This window comes from Pundamilia nyererei, unplaced genomic scaffold (genome assembly GCF_000239375.1).
Source record: "Pundamilia nyererei isolate P.nyererei 1_Seehausen unplaced genomic scaffold, PunNye1.0 scaffold00027, whole genome shotgun sequence".
NCBI classification, from domain to species: domain Eukaryota; kingdom Metazoa; phylum Chordata; class Actinopteri; order Cichliformes; family Cichlidae; genus Pundamilia; species Pundamilia nyererei.
The window spans coordinates 2,040,894-2,055,716 of NW_005187428.1; the positions used below are offsets into that span (position 1 = coordinate 2,040,894).

The 14,823-nt window shown below is 45.1% G+C and overlaps 2 protein-coding genes across 2 annotated transcripts; one reads left to right on the forward strand and one right to left on the reverse strand.

Moving 5' to 3' along the window:
- The first annotated feature begins 136 nt into the window (after window positions 1-136).
- Window positions 137-5,876, forward strand: LOC102203415 (methionine aminopeptidase 2-like). Its single transcript, XM_005728094.1, has 11 exons — window positions 137-324; window positions 1,031-1,144; window positions 1,359-1,421; window positions 1,962-2,064; window positions 2,373-2,534; window positions 2,711-2,892; window positions 3,140-3,234; window positions 3,853-3,949; window positions 4,051-4,154; window positions 5,162-5,277; window positions 5,394-5,876. The coding sequence occupies exons 1-11, from the start codon at window positions 180-182 to the stop codon at window positions 5,644-5,646; spliced, it is 1,434 nt and encodes a 477-aa protein (XP_005728151.1). The 5' UTR covers window positions 137-179; the 3' UTR covers window positions 5,647-5,876.
- Window positions 5,877-5,951: 75 nt separating this feature from the next.
- LOC102204564 (netrin-4-like) lies at window positions 5,952-14,823 on the reverse strand. The gene is made up of 10 exons (XM_005728099.2): window positions 14,498-14,823; window positions 13,823-14,370; window positions 11,921-12,193; window positions 11,023-11,149; window positions 10,619-10,807; window positions 9,780-9,987; window positions 9,547-9,659; window positions 9,331-9,399; window positions 8,486-8,659; window positions 5,952-8,075 (listed from the first exon to the last, which is right to left on the reverse strand). Exons 1-10 carry the CDS (start codon window positions 14,607-14,609, stop codon window positions 7,933-7,935), a joined length of 1,956 nt encoding a protein of 651 aa, XP_005728156.1. The 5' UTR covers window positions 14,610-14,823; the 3' UTR covers window positions 5,952-7,932.

Sequence of the window (14,823 nt, forward strand, 5' to 3'; positions counted from 1 at the left end):
TTTTTTTTTTTGCTGCTTGGCGCACAGGAGGATCGTCTTCTTCTGTTCTGGTTAAGTTGTTGCATAGAGATCGTCTAATAGCTCGTTATTGGCTGAAGCTCCCTCCAGCACACTTTTCTGCTTTGACCACTGGAGGCTCCCAGCAGCTTATGCGTCACTTCGTCTCTTAGCCGCTGATCATGGCGGAGCTACAGTTCCAGGCTGAAGTGGAGCCTCAACTTCTCAATGGGGATGACTTGAACGAGGAAAGAGAAGAAGCGGACGCCTCGGAATCGGTAAAGAAAAAAAGAAGAAAGAAGAAGAGGAGCAGAACCACAGCGCCAGGTAAGGAGCGCATTTTGCGGTTAGAGGATCCTAGGAAAAAAAAGAAAAAAAAAAAAAATGTTCCCCTTACTGCTCGGTGTTGTGCAGAGCATTAAGTGTACTGGACATGAGACTTTTTCAACCTGTCAGAGGGTATTCCTGTCCAGATGTCCCAACTCTCAGCGGCTGCTGCTGAAGCTGAGGGCGCTCATCTGGAAACGGGACAGACTCCGAAAATGAAATGTAACGTCAAAAATGGATTGGAAGCTGTCACTTGAAGATATGAGGGGAATAAATGTAACTTGCCCAGATTAAATATGTTTGATCCTATAATTCTCCACATAATCTGCGTGAAATTATGTAATAGACCCACAGTTGTAGTGCAATACGATGACATGTTGCCAGTTGCAGCATTACTGCTTCATCAGCAGTAAAATCCCAAAAGGTTAAGTTGCTGAAGCTGCCCTAAGTCAAGCGTGGTCCTCACAGCTCTGTCTATGAAGGGCTAAATGTCATAATGCTGCAAGCTGCATATGCCCTTGAGGATACTGACTTCTCAAGGCAAGAAATTATTCACACATCCTGCCAAGTTCAGATCATGGTAGATGCACTTTCTTGAATGGACTCTGAACCACAGATAATTTACTCCCTCTGTGTATGTGTGTGTGCGTGCATGCACGTGCATGTTCACCTGCACATGCATGCACGGCATTGTGTGACTTTGCAGCAGGGACAAGCGAGGCTGAGGGGGATAGAGACGCCGGAGGTGTTGGTGATGTGACAAAACAGTTGGAACAGCAAACGCTGGAGGACAAAGAAAGGGCCGAGGATGGAGAAGAAGGTATCTTCTTATTACAGCCGCCCACTATCAGCATCATTGTCTGCAGCGGTCATGCTGCTGGACTTCAAGTCCCAGAAAGTGCACTGTGAAATTCAGCTGATCATATCTGCAATGTGATATTTGATTTTCAGTAGCACTCCGGGAATTGTGCCCAAACGCCTGTCGATATTTCTCACTTTGCAAACTGTATTGAAACTAATGATGCTTTCAACAGATGGGGACGAGGGAGAGAACTCAGCTGGAAAAAAGAAGAGGAAGAAGAAGAAGAAGAAAGGATGTAAGCTATTTTTTTTCCCGTAGCGCACCAAAATGCACCAAGAATTTAAATTCTTCACTCAGCAAGAGGATTTTTCTTATTGTTTGTTCATTTAAAAAGCAAACACACGCACACTTAAGATATTAAGTAGATATGTAGCATTTGTTGATAGCATTGAAAGATCGTTCAGTAAAAGCTTTGCGGTTGTGTTTGAGCATCGGCGTGTATTCGAAAACAGACGTCACTGCGTTGAAAGCGCTTTGGAACACCAGATGATTGCAAACAGAGCACAACAGCAGTTTGTCTTTTTTAAATCCATGTCATTAGTCGTCAGTATTGCAACATGCAGTCGGACAAAACTGCATGTTGTTCAGACAGGACGATATGAATGACTTCCCCAGCACTGTAATTCTCTTGCTGTACCAGAATGCCAGGCATTGTTCTCTTAAAGTCAAAATATCAATGTCATGAGCACAAGGGCTCATAACTTGTTAACGTGTTTTATTTCCCCTCTCCTGCTGCTTTTTCCTCTGCTCCGCCTTTTCTGTATCTGGGCCACAGTGAAGGGACAGACTGACCCTCCCTCAGTCCCTATTTGTGAGCTGTATCCCAACGGAGACTTTCCAAAGGGAGAGGAGTGTGAATATCCCCCATCAAAAGACGGGTGTGTGTGACCTCTACCTTGTTCCTTCCGTCTTCCGTTATGTGGCATTCCTACATTTAACTTAGGTCCCACTTTCCGCCTATCCATACAGGCTATAATATACTAATTGATCGTGTTTCCAGTAAAGATGTAAATCCATTCTCTTTTTTTTAGTATGTTTTGCTGCAGTTAAAAATATCAGCACTGTTTTCACCCGTGCAGTGTTTTTTTTTCAGGGAGCATGTGTCATAGCCTCATTACAAACATTTGTATAATGAGAAAATAATGAGTGCCTCCTCTCCGTGGTGCTCCCCTGCACCCACCCCCAGGCGCAGCGCAGCGTGGCGGACCACCAGCGAGGAGAAGCGGGCCCTGGACAGGGCTAACGAGGAAATGTGGAATGATTTCAGGCAGGCGGCCGAGGCACACCGGCAGGTCCGTGCGTATGTCATGAGCTGGATCAAACCAGGGATGACCATGATAGAGATCTGGTGAGAAACACGCTGATTTGTCTTTGAGAGTTATTGATATGGTCTGAGAAGATGAGAATGTTATTAAGACCTTGAAAGAAAGGGAGGATCTGCTCCCACCTTTTCTCCTCTGAATGTTTTACCTGGCTTCTCTCTAACATCTGCTGCCTCTTTGTGTTTCTTTCTGCTTCTGTCAGTGAGAAGCTGGAAGACTGCTCCAGGCGGCTCATCAAAGAAGATGGCTTAAAGGCGGGCCTGGCTTTCCCCACAGGCTGCTCCATCAACCACTGCGCAGCTCACTACACCCCAAACGCCGGAGACCCGACTGTGCTGCGCTACGACGACGTCTGCAAAATTGACTTTGGAACGCACATCAACGGTGAGAGCTCGCTAATAACTTTTTAAGTGCTTTTTCAAGTTACGGTCTCCCATTCCCCATTTGGCACGGTGGAGTGATGATTGCCTTATGATTCTGGCCGCCTGGAATAAACTGTTCTCATAAGTTAATTAACGTCCTCTTTTTCTGGATGAATACATGCTGAATGTTTCTGCAAAAAAAAAAAAGTGTAAAAAAATGAAAATAATTAGCCGCTGCCGGCACTAACCAAACTGTTTGGTATTTTCAGGTCGAATAATAGACTGTGCCTTCACCCTCACTTTCAATCCAAAGTACGACCGACTGCTGGAGGCTGTGAGAGACGCAACCAACACTGGCATCAGGGTAATAGGGCCCGTCCTCCCATGCACCGTGCTTACACAAAGACTTGTGAAAAGAAACGAGAATCATCAAACCAGATCACAGTTTAGGTTATAATTCATATCTAGTCTGAAATGCAACTGTGATAACGGGTGACGATAACTCTGAAATAACGGCACAAATCATAACGTACAGTGGCGTGTAATAATTCAGGGTGACATAAAATGTGCACGCTGTTGAATTCCTGCCAGCTGCAGGGGACACACGGTTAAAATCTGATGTAATCTTATAGTGAGAAAGCATAAAAGCAATCAAGTGTAAAATAGAAATGCATGGATATACAGCAACTGAAGAGCGCATAACGCAAAAAAACGAGAATTTATATTTTTTTATTAAACATGTGGCTGGAAAAAGATGATGTCTCACTTAAATGTGACTACTTTGGTACCTGATGTTACCTGATGATGCTCAGAATGGATATATTAAGGCTGTCAGTATACGATTCACTTATTCAGAGTTAGTTCCCCCTCAAAAATCAGAAAAAAAAGAAGTGGGATGTGATTCTTACTCTCCAGACCTTCAGTGTGCGATGGATGGCGTGTTATTTACTGACGTGTGTGTGCAAACTCTGATCTGTCCCAGTTCGCCGGAATTGATGTGCGCCTGTGCGATGTTGGCGAGACCATTCAGGAGGTGATGGAGTCTTATGAAGTGGAGATAGATGGGAAAACATATCAAGGTAAAATAAAAATGATGCCATGCTTCATCCTTTTTAATCACGAACAAGGCTTAGAGCTGCTTCCTGTTTATGAAACCCTCTGTGTGCCGCTCTCTTGACAGTGAAGCCGGTAAGGAATCTCAACGGCCACTCTATTGGACAATACAGGATACACTCAGGGAAGACGGTCCCTATCGTAAAAGGTGGAGAAGCCACAAGGATGGAGGTTTGTACACCATTTACCACAGATTACACGTGGATTAGACTGTGGGGCCCAAATTAAAAAACCGCAGACCTCTTTTTTTTTTTTTTTACTAAAGCGTTTGAAATTAAACCTTTTCCACCTGACTGACCTTGCGTGAATGCAAATGGACCCTTTTTAATTTTTAAGTGCAACTGGACGAACATGTGGCTGGTTAGGGTTACGACGGGGTCTGGAGAAATGTTCCAATTCGCCGCTTTAACAGCTTCTCGGTCACCCTCCTAAGCACCTTAATTACACTTTTTAATGGAATTAGCGGCCCCATCGAGTTGCAACACGTGTTAGCACACCAGCCACTCGTTTCAATCGTGGGCATCAAGAGTTCATTAACGGGGCCAAGGAGAAAGACGGCTTCGCATTATGCAGGGAACTAAAGTGAGCCTGTGCCTGGCTGCACAGCTGTGGTGCATGGCTGGGGGTTTTTCTTGGACAGAAGTGGGCATTTTAATTGGGAAGTTGCTGCGTCAAGCCTTTCACCTGATGGTTCCAGGAGAGTTGAGGAGGGGTTGATGCTGATGTGGCAGCTTTGTGTATTGTATTTTTAGCTAAAGTGTGTTGGTGTAAAAGGGCAATTACCCTCTTTGTGATCAGAGAGTGGCAGCTGGGTGTGCCACGGGGACTGCTAGCACTTTGACTGATTATCGGTGCAGCGAGAAAGGGCGTCTCAGTGCTATCAGCTCGTACCACGGGGGACTCCGACAGCAGTCACGTGCTGATAGAGACGCAAAGTGCCAGTGAGATCCGACCAATCAACAGCTGAAAAGAGCACTACCGCCCTTTAATAGACTCCACACGAATATGTCATCGGCTGACAACTTGAGGTTTTTGTTAAATTTGCTCTCAGCCTCCCCTCCTCCCTCTAAAGTGCTTTTGTCCTATGAGTGCTCAATGACACCTGCCCTGCTCTAACAGTCTTTCATTTCTGCACTTTAAAGTCCTCGTCTCTTTTTGCTTTTTTTGCTGCTTCTCAGGAAGGTGAAGCTTATGCCATCGAGACATTTGGCAGCACTGGAAGAGGCGCTGTCCACGATGACATGGAGTGCTCGCATTACATGAAAAACTTCAACGTGGGACACGTGCCAATAAGGTTTCTGTTTTCACCTCATCGCCTCGTGCTTTATGTTTTTATACGGTGGCTTTCTTCAATCTCCAGTTTGTCACGTTTCTCTCACCTCTCTTTCCGGGTCGCCACCAACACCGCAGACTTCCGAGGGCTAAACATCTGCTGAACGTGATCAATGAGAATTTTGGCACTCTGGCATTCTGCCGCCGCTGGCTGGACCGCCTGGGAGAGAGCAAGTACCTCATGGCGTTGAAGAATCTGTGCGACCTTGGCATCATAGACCCGTACCCACCTCTCTGCGACATCAAGGGCAGCTACACCGCCCAGTATGAGCACACCATCCTACTCAGGCCCACATGCAAAGAGGTGGTGAGCCGGGGCGACGACTACTAAGCATGCGTCAAAATCCACAACGAACCAGGAGACGACAGACTTCTTCAGACTGACAGCAAATATGCAATATTTCTCTGACCTAAATTTCCAGTGCTTGAATACCTTTAGATAATTGTTTTAGCAAAAAAAAAAAAAAAAGACTCTCATGAAGTTAGCTTAGATAGTTTTGTTTCATTTTTTTTCTCTCTCTCCAAAGGATCAAGCCAATAGTAAAAAGGGCATATCTTTAACTGATTCAGCGTTGTCATTTTAGCTTTTTTTTGATGTGCTGCTTTTAGATAATATGCAAAAGAGATTTATGCAAAAGAATCATGCAAAAAAAAGGAGGTTTAGGTGCTCGCACCTTGCCTGAACATGCTGTGCTTTATTGCCTTGTTAAGCTCATGTGAGGAAAACGAAACCGCTATCAAATATTTCTACTTCTACATTTCTTTGCTTTATTTTAATTTGAGGCAGTTTTATAAGAAATAAATTGTTATAAATCTTGCATCCAATGCTGCATTCAAGTTCATGGAGCTCTCTGGCAGCTCTAGAGACATCACCGATACACAGCAGTTTTACAGTTTATTAGGAAGACTACTCCAAAACCTAATGCAGGCTGTGCTGCAGTGCTGAAACCTGAGGAAAAACCTCCGTCTTAAGAAAGAGTTTGACCAAAAATAAACATTACAACAGTGAATGTTTATTGTTTCCACTTATATTGCTCCCTCTTTTCTTAGCTAGTAAGCAAAAATGTCAAATGATGTCAAACTTTAACCACGTACATGTGTATTTCTCTCTTTTAACCAACGGAGGGCGGTACTCAAACATGGGTTAAATATCAGTCAGCCACCTCTGCTGGTGAAGATGATGCAGTAAGGCACATCAGGCTGTTTATTCATAGCCTGGTGCTTCTGCATAATGTGACCGAGGAATGAAACCGATTTTTCCCAGAAGCATTAAGAATGAGCACACTGATGTTTAGTTTATGCAGTTTAGATGAAACAGAACGGACAGGACACAGAAACAGCGTTGCAAGCATCACGATGACGACAGAGCACATTAATTCACCCTAAAAAATTTAAAAAAATCACCACCTTGTCCTCTAAAAGAAAATTTCCAGTCCATTTCTCTTATTTTGGCAAAGTCTTTCAGACAAGGGCATGGGTGATGATGCTATGGCTGAGGAATGCATCGTGTCCCCTCATACAGTTTGTCCTTTCTCCTTGGAGACAGCAGACCAGGCCTATTCTTAACCGGGGGCTGGCTCTAAAGTGGCTTGTGGACTCCGGATCTGATACACTGTGATGTCCATTAATACCCCGGCTTTTAATACATATTTATTTTGAGGCAGCAGGAGTCACAGGCCAAAAAGAGAAGCATATGTTCAGAGAGCATTTGCAACACCCAAACACGCACCGCCTCCTGCAGGGCTGACTTAAGGGAGGTCTTGTCAAGCGAATCCTCCTCATGTGGAAGCAGGTCTTCCAAAGAAGGTGAAATCCTTTCGTAGCAAGCTGGCTATAAGAGCAAACAAATCCCAAGTGTTTTAGCCTGTTGTATGCAGAGAGGGTTTTGTTCTCATCAGTCAGCAGGGGGGCGAGTGGCCCAGAGTAAAGTGGAGCTGCTCAGATTTAAGCCGTCTGATTCCTTTAATGTTTTTTCATCCTCTCCCTTCATCCCGGAGTTACTTGTTCTGACCTGCACAGTCCCAGACTCACCACCAAGGACATCTAGCATATGTACTCTTCCACACACGCTGCCTGATGTTTACTCGTTCATGATTTATCGGCAATATCTGTGTGACGACACGGATCATTCAGTCTGTGCCTTTGCGAAATTTCAAAGTAAACAGTCTTCCATAAAGTGGATACAGCAGGACGCGACTGTTTTTTGGCTCGTGAGCTCCGACAGCGAGGAAATCGAGCCAGGAAATGAAGTATAATTGAGTATTTAATATGCACTTCTTGCTGCTTTATAAATAATCTTGAAAGTTTTATGAGCTGAGGCACAGCATAACAGGAATACAATTCAGACAGCTTTGTGCGGATGAAGGTTTTTACGGTCTGCTTTGTTCTCTTTGATCCTACAGTGACTGTAGTCTGGAAGGTATCTGCTCTCACATGCTTATTTTTATCACAGGTTCACAACCTCAGTCCTATAGCTTTTTCCCCCTTTTGTTCTGAGACCATGGACCGTGGAAAAAAAATAAAAGAAATAGGCAGTGGTTTCACTTTCATGTCCAAGTGAGGCCTAATTCAGACAGTCCTGCTGCCAGCTGCGTCCACTGCACTTCTCGGCGGTTCCCTACCAGTGGCCGCAGTGTTTTCTGAGGATGTGGAGGAGTTTGCGTCCGAGGCTTGCCTTCCAAGGTTTAACAAAGCTCTTGGTGTTAACAATAAGTCGGCCTTTCTTCCAGTCTTCATGACCAGCCACCACATACTCAGATCCTATAGTGGAGAAGGGGGGAAAAAAGCAATGTGTTTCAGATCTGCTGAGAATGCCACTACAGCAGGGTGAAGAAAAAAGAGAAAAAAAATGACTATGGAAATGTACATCATTTAGCTATAACAAGTTAAATACCGCGCTTCCCTGGCTAGCTTAGCAGAAGCGATTATTGTGGAGTGTTAGACGTGAAATAGTCTCATAACAGAGAAGTGTGTCTAATCTTTTAGTTGTAAATGTCCAATTTAAATGAGTAATGCTTGGATGTTGGCACTCACTCAAAGCCTCTGTGAGAGGCGACAGGGATCTTTCACTCTGCACAAAGCCGGCACTCTTGTGCACTCAAGAGTCGACTAATTATACACTTCTGCATCGTGAGCAATAAAGTTTCTCATTGGAGCCGGCTGCAGCTGACCTGGGTTGAGGATGGGGCAGGTACAGCCGTGGGTGGTCCAGGACTCTGGGTAAAGGGTAACACTTCCCCTCTGGATCTTCATCTGAGGGTTCTGATACAACACCTTCTTGACCTTGACCTTCACCTCTGCGTGAGAGCCTTTGTCGTGGGCTGACATCACCTTTGCCACCAGTACTGCCGAGGCAAGAAAACAGCGATTTAGACCAAAAGAAGTAAACAAATAATAACCATGTGAGAAACATTCTAATCGTTTAGAATATAAGTGTTGACTAATAGTAGTACTAATAAGGCTCTAATTAGAATTTTCTAACGTGTTTTTTGGTTCTGAAGGAACATTTCCTCACATTTATGAAAATATGTTCTTTTTAAGGCATGTAATTTAAGATATGGGGTGGTACCTGTGGTCAGTCAGATGTGCCATAATCATGAAATGTTTAACCTGCTAGCTCCGTAGACAAAGTCCGCACGATGTCCAATTTTACTGATTTGCATGGTGTCTTGCGTCAAAGGTGAAGGTAATTATCTAGTGAATTCCCCCCTGAGCCATCGGGTGTCATATGTCCTGCCTTCTGCACATTCTTTCCAGGTAGCAGCCTCACCTAACCCAAACTGATCACTTCAAGTCAGGAGAGCACGTCTGAAGCGGACTTTGTCCTACTGTGTGCTCCCTGTGAGACAGGACCTGATTATCTTGACACTGTCCACAGGTCATGTGCAAAAATGATTTAAAATATGAGACCCTAACCCTATCCTGGCCTCAAGACATCAAGCATTTCATTATAAATCATTCAGATTGTTAAGATTGACTCTCACAGGTTTACAATAAATGTAAACATTTTTTTTACCATAGTCAAACTCTGCAGCACAGAAGAGTTTAGGGTTGCCAAGGGTTACCTCTATGCATTCACATTTCTCTGGAAAATGAAAGTCAAACAGATAACAAGATTAATACACATAATTTCACCGTGAAGTATAGATTGTTAGATGAAAGCAGCCTTATTTGCATCTATGTGGGCCGATGAGCACGCAGAGTGTTTGGCGTGATGTGACCTGTGACTCACCGGAGTGGTGCAGTGCAGAGAAAAGCTCCTCTACCCTAAAGAGTGCCGTCTCACTATATTTGCTGCTGTGTCCCATGTGGCCACTGGCTGTATAGAAGACCTCCACATCTGAGCTGTGCCGCAGAGGTAAAACCAGTCAGAGCCAGTTAATAACCCAGTATGCTCTCAAACTCCCCAGCATAAATCACCTGATTTATTTCCATTAATACATATGGTTGAGTCTTGGCTCTTACCCAGAAATGCAGTCACCAGTGTAGGGGTCACAGTCCCCCGTGCAGTCACACGGACGGCAGCCGTATTCATTAAGCCCCCAGTATCCCGTCGTGCAGCTGTCACAGTAGGAGCCTCCGACACCGGGCTTACAAGTGCACTCCCCGGTGTTAGGGTTGCAGAGAGTGCTGCCACCTGAGTGGACTGAGCCGACAGGGTGGCAAGAACAGGCTGTGCAGGAGAGAGTGACAGAACAAGAGAACTGCGTGTTAACATCTCTGTAGCAAACACTTCTGAACTTCCACATCAGCTGTATTTTATCATTGCACTCGTTACAAGCGACAAGTCGGAAGTATGTTATGTAGTCAGTGTGCTTTGAGCAGATGCAGCAAAAACAAACAGTGAAGGACTCCCTCGGCTCGCTGTCTGAAGGCTCGTTGACATGACAGATTGATTTTTTTTTTCATTTCTAGTTTGTGTAAGAAAGAATGTTGCAGAATGCTTGGAAGGATTGAAGGGCAACAATGGGGAAAAACGTGGAGACATTCCTCCACTGTTTGCAATTACAGCCACACTCTGAAACCTCGAATGCAACTTAAGCAAGAATTACAGAGACTCCTGTTAAGGAGCGGGCTGGAAGTCTGCTTAGTGTCTCATCAGTGACTTAGGAAGGTGCTGGAGCAAAATCCCCTTATCAAGGAGATCAATGTGCTTTAATCCAGAGGGTAAAAAAGAAAAATCAAAACCCTCCAAATAGCAAATTCTGCAACTCTTAGTTGGACTTTTCAGCTGGCGTTGCTCCAAATAGAGTTTAAAGTTTTGGTTTAAGGCCAAAAAACAAAGACACACTGTGGGGTCTTACCTTTGCAGGAGTCAGGTGCCATTTTTGGTCGGCTGGGATCTCTGTAAAAGCCCTTCTTACAGCTCTGGCAGTGACGGCCCTCCGTGTTGTGGCGGCAGTCGTCGCACACCCCGCCACGCCGTCGCCCCGTTGCGAGCCACAGCCCTCGACTGAAGTGACAGCTCCTGGCGTGGCTGTTACACTTGCACTCTTTGTTCAGACGAGCGTGGGAAAAGAAAAGAAACATTCAAGTGTGACGCTTTAATCAGCTCACCTCTCAACTTTGAACCCCAGTGACACTCTTTAAGCGGTGCATCAGCATCTAAAAGGTCTGCGTGTGATTTATGACGCTAAATTAATTTTCCCGATAAGCCAACGAGCCGCGTGTCCTACGATGCATCTCACTCTCTCGCCCCATCACTCACTCTGACACTCGTGCGCCGTCCCCGTGATGCCGTTGGCGGCCTGCCAGGGTTGATCGTTGTAGAGAGGTGCGCAGCGCTCGCAGTGCTCGCCGGCCGTGTTATGTCTGCAGGCACACTTGCCGTGGACCTGCCGGACAAACGCACCAGACAGAGAGAATTTAACAGTTATTGAGCGTTTTATTGTATCTGCATGCACTAAAGGAACATCGCTTAGAGATCAGTTATGACTTCATGTGTCATGTGACCAATTTGAAATTGTTAATTTAGCTGTTTATAGTTAATTATACACAATAATAGCCATTTTAAATAAATGTGTATTTTGGAGTCATTGTTGATCCATTTTCTAAAATTGATGCTGCACATAAACAACCATGCACATTGTAATAAGCACCTAATGTACTTATAACCAACCTCCTTCTTAAGTATCGCAACATAGTGGCATCTAAATGCACGCTGACAGTGTTTACACACTGTGCAACATGTCTACACCTCTTAGGCTGTGTTGGCAATAAACTATTGTTTCTATACTCCACTTACAGTTAAGAGAATAACATGACTGAGACTATGGGCTGTTAAAGTATTAGGCCGAATACCATAATTAAGGTTTCCACCCCCTTAAATCCCTGTAATGGTAGGTAAAGCTGTGGCTTAATATTCAGTCTTCACTGCAGCCCTCCACTTCAGCAGCACATACCAGCACACAGCTGGGTAACGAGGGAGTGGTGGGAACAAAACCCCAAACCCAAACCACATCACAAACCTCGAGACAAACTGGGGGCATCAGCAGATTTCAACGTGACACAACATTTGAGTACATTCTCACAAGGGGGCATTTTTGTTAGTGGGTTGTCATGTACCTGCAAACCGTTTCACAAACTCAAGCTCAATGAGTGCTCACCATGTTGCTGATGTTCTGTGTGCCGGAAAGGTGGGCACGGGCCGGTTCGCAGTGGTCGGCGTGTCCATTGCAAAGGCAGCTGCCTTTGACTATAAAATCATAGATGGCGTAATGATCCGTGGGGAGGGCAGAGGCACCAGGATGCTTGGCCTGGCAGGGGCACGGCTGATTCTGCAGCAGACGGACTCTCAGGTTGGTGACCATGAGCTGGTCCTGAGCAGCCGGGCCATAGGGATCCACTGAGTGCCAGGGCGACAAGGCTCGGTAGATCACCTGGAGGATGAAGGGCAGCACATGTGAAAACCTCCAAAAACCTCTCTAACAAGTATTAAAAAAACAATCTTAGATGCACTGACGGATCATGACCAAACATAAATTAAGTTTGTAAAAGCAGGCACCAGCCTGGATTTCCTCACACGCTTGTGCTACAGCTGCTGTTACAGCAATACATGAGTAGCTTAAATGTGAACATCAGTGTATGGTTCTTCTTCTCCCTCGTTACATTTTGTTAAATGTTGATTGTTTAGACGAATAATCTCAGCCCGCCTCTGAATTCTAAGAACAGGGATGAAAACTGTGAGTCACACAGAGGAGAAGGAAGTTATCACAGGCTCAAAACATTCACTTTTAATATCTATGGACCAAGTCTGTGTATAAAATACACTATATACTACAATATCCTCTCCAAATGGCCTTTCCTTTCCAGCCCATACAGATTATTTTTAAACATGTTGAGCCAACTGGAAGTGAATTATATGTTTTTCTGGAAGCATACTTGAATTTTGTCACTTTTCCTTCAAAACCCACACAGTCACCTGCTGTTTAAACCATCTGTTTGCAAGGGGCACGCTTGCAGAAACCATTTGAGGGAGTGGAACTAAAGGACAGCAAACAAACTGAGAGCTCGTACCGAGGCCCAGCATGAGACAATGAGAACTCTAGAGAACCTCAAGAATAGAAATATGAAGCTGAAAATGAGGGAGTGATTACTTTGCTAAGGTTTGTACAAGTCATGAGCATGAGAGAGACTTGTTGCTGTGTCAGAATGGTTGTGCAACACTGTGGCACCACGCACTTGGTAAATATACAGAATCTGATGTGCAATCTGAAAAGGCTGATTTATAAGGAGCACGTTTTACTTCATCTCTTTACCAAAAACAAACAACAACAAAAAACAAGGTTGACTCTAAATATTCATTTCAACAATTAACATTTCAGGGCTTCTTTGAGTGTTAGCAGAAGAAGGGACGCTAATTATAAAGGATGAGAAGCAGAGCTCACATACTGGCAACACACACACTTCAGGCAAATGCACTGCAATTATGAGATCAGCCATATATTCATTGTGTTATCCAACCAGAACCTCCCAACATGTTCTTAGGCAAATTTAGAGCAAAACAAATCTTTACTCTGTCCAGCGAGAGTCGATCTGTGAATGAAACATAGCTGGTGGTAAGGCAGCATATGGCTTGTGTGTGTAAAAAAAAAAAGTGTCAAAATGAACTCTGATATTGTAGCTGTGCATATCACAGCAGCTTGAGGCCTTGAAGGCACGGCCCATGAGAGGGAGATTAGTTTACAAAGCTTGGTCAACTGTTTGGTTGGTAGTTTGTGTGATAGCAGCTAATAAAGTGCCAATAAATAAATCACAAAGGTGAAGCAGTTGCTGTGAAGTGCTGGGATGTCTGGCAGCACTGATGTGATCCCTGTCATATCTCAGAAATGACACTCCAGATCTGCCCTCCAGATCTCTGTCTGAGCTACAGTACATCACTCTTCTCCCCTTTTCAAGGCTTATTTCAAAATGATTCGACTTCAGATGACTTGTTTGATTAGATATGTAAATCCGAAAAGTTCCATAACTCCATAAGCACATAACTCAGATTTCAGGACAACACTCACCTCTCCTCTGCTACAAGGATAAGCTCCTGAATACTTGGAGGTGCAAGTTGCCCCACCCTCGCCAACTGGTGACCCCTCCACCAGGCCAAACGTCTCGTCGCAGTTTCTGGCAAAATATCTGAGGGTCTTCCATGTGCGTCCACGGTCCTGGGAGCGCTCCAGCACCATGGCAGCAGGGCGTGGGGAGCGGAACACCAGGATCAAATGGGTGAAGAGGAACTCCGTCTCCAGATCCAGCTGGAGCGTCTCCTCCTTTACCCCCTCCGCAGATTGCCACCAGGTGTCAGGGTGGCGGAAAGAGGAGTCGCTCATGGCAGATGGAGGGTGCTCCTGGCTGGGGATGGCAGAGTTACACCGGCTGCACGTTGCCGCCGAGCAAGACCCCCTGCTGCTGCGGGGGGCGGAGGTCTGTCTGTAGAAGCAGAAGGGCTCCGAGGAGTTGAAGCCGCACACCGACCGAGTGCTCAGCACTCTACCCAGGGCCAAGTTGCCCATGCGGGGGTTGCAGGCTCGTCCAGAACAGCGGTGATCCCTGGCTTTAGACGTTACTGGGGAGAGAAAGTGTGTGTTTACTTTTGGGATATTAGTAATTGGAGATCCAGCTAGCATTTTCCAACAGTTAAACAACTTTCTTAAATGACACTGAAAAGAAACACCAAGCAGGTTCATACTCACCGGCTAACAGAGGAGAGGATGCGCTCACCGGGAAAATGAGCAACAGAATCCACAGCCTCATCCTGACTGCGCTGTAAGTCTGCATAAGGTAAAACAAGGCAAGAAGGCGCATTCAAGTGCTTCATCTAAGGATGCCCATTTGCTAATAACGTCCTTTCCCTGTTATAAAACTGCTACAACAGACATTTAGAAATGCTGAGTTTAATTCCGCCTTTTGTCGTGTTTAAATCCTCTGCAGGCTTAGCTTGGACTAGTTCATCCCAATCCTCGGCACGCATTATTCTTCAATTATTTCCACTCCACCCCTCAGGATTCAACTTTGCTGT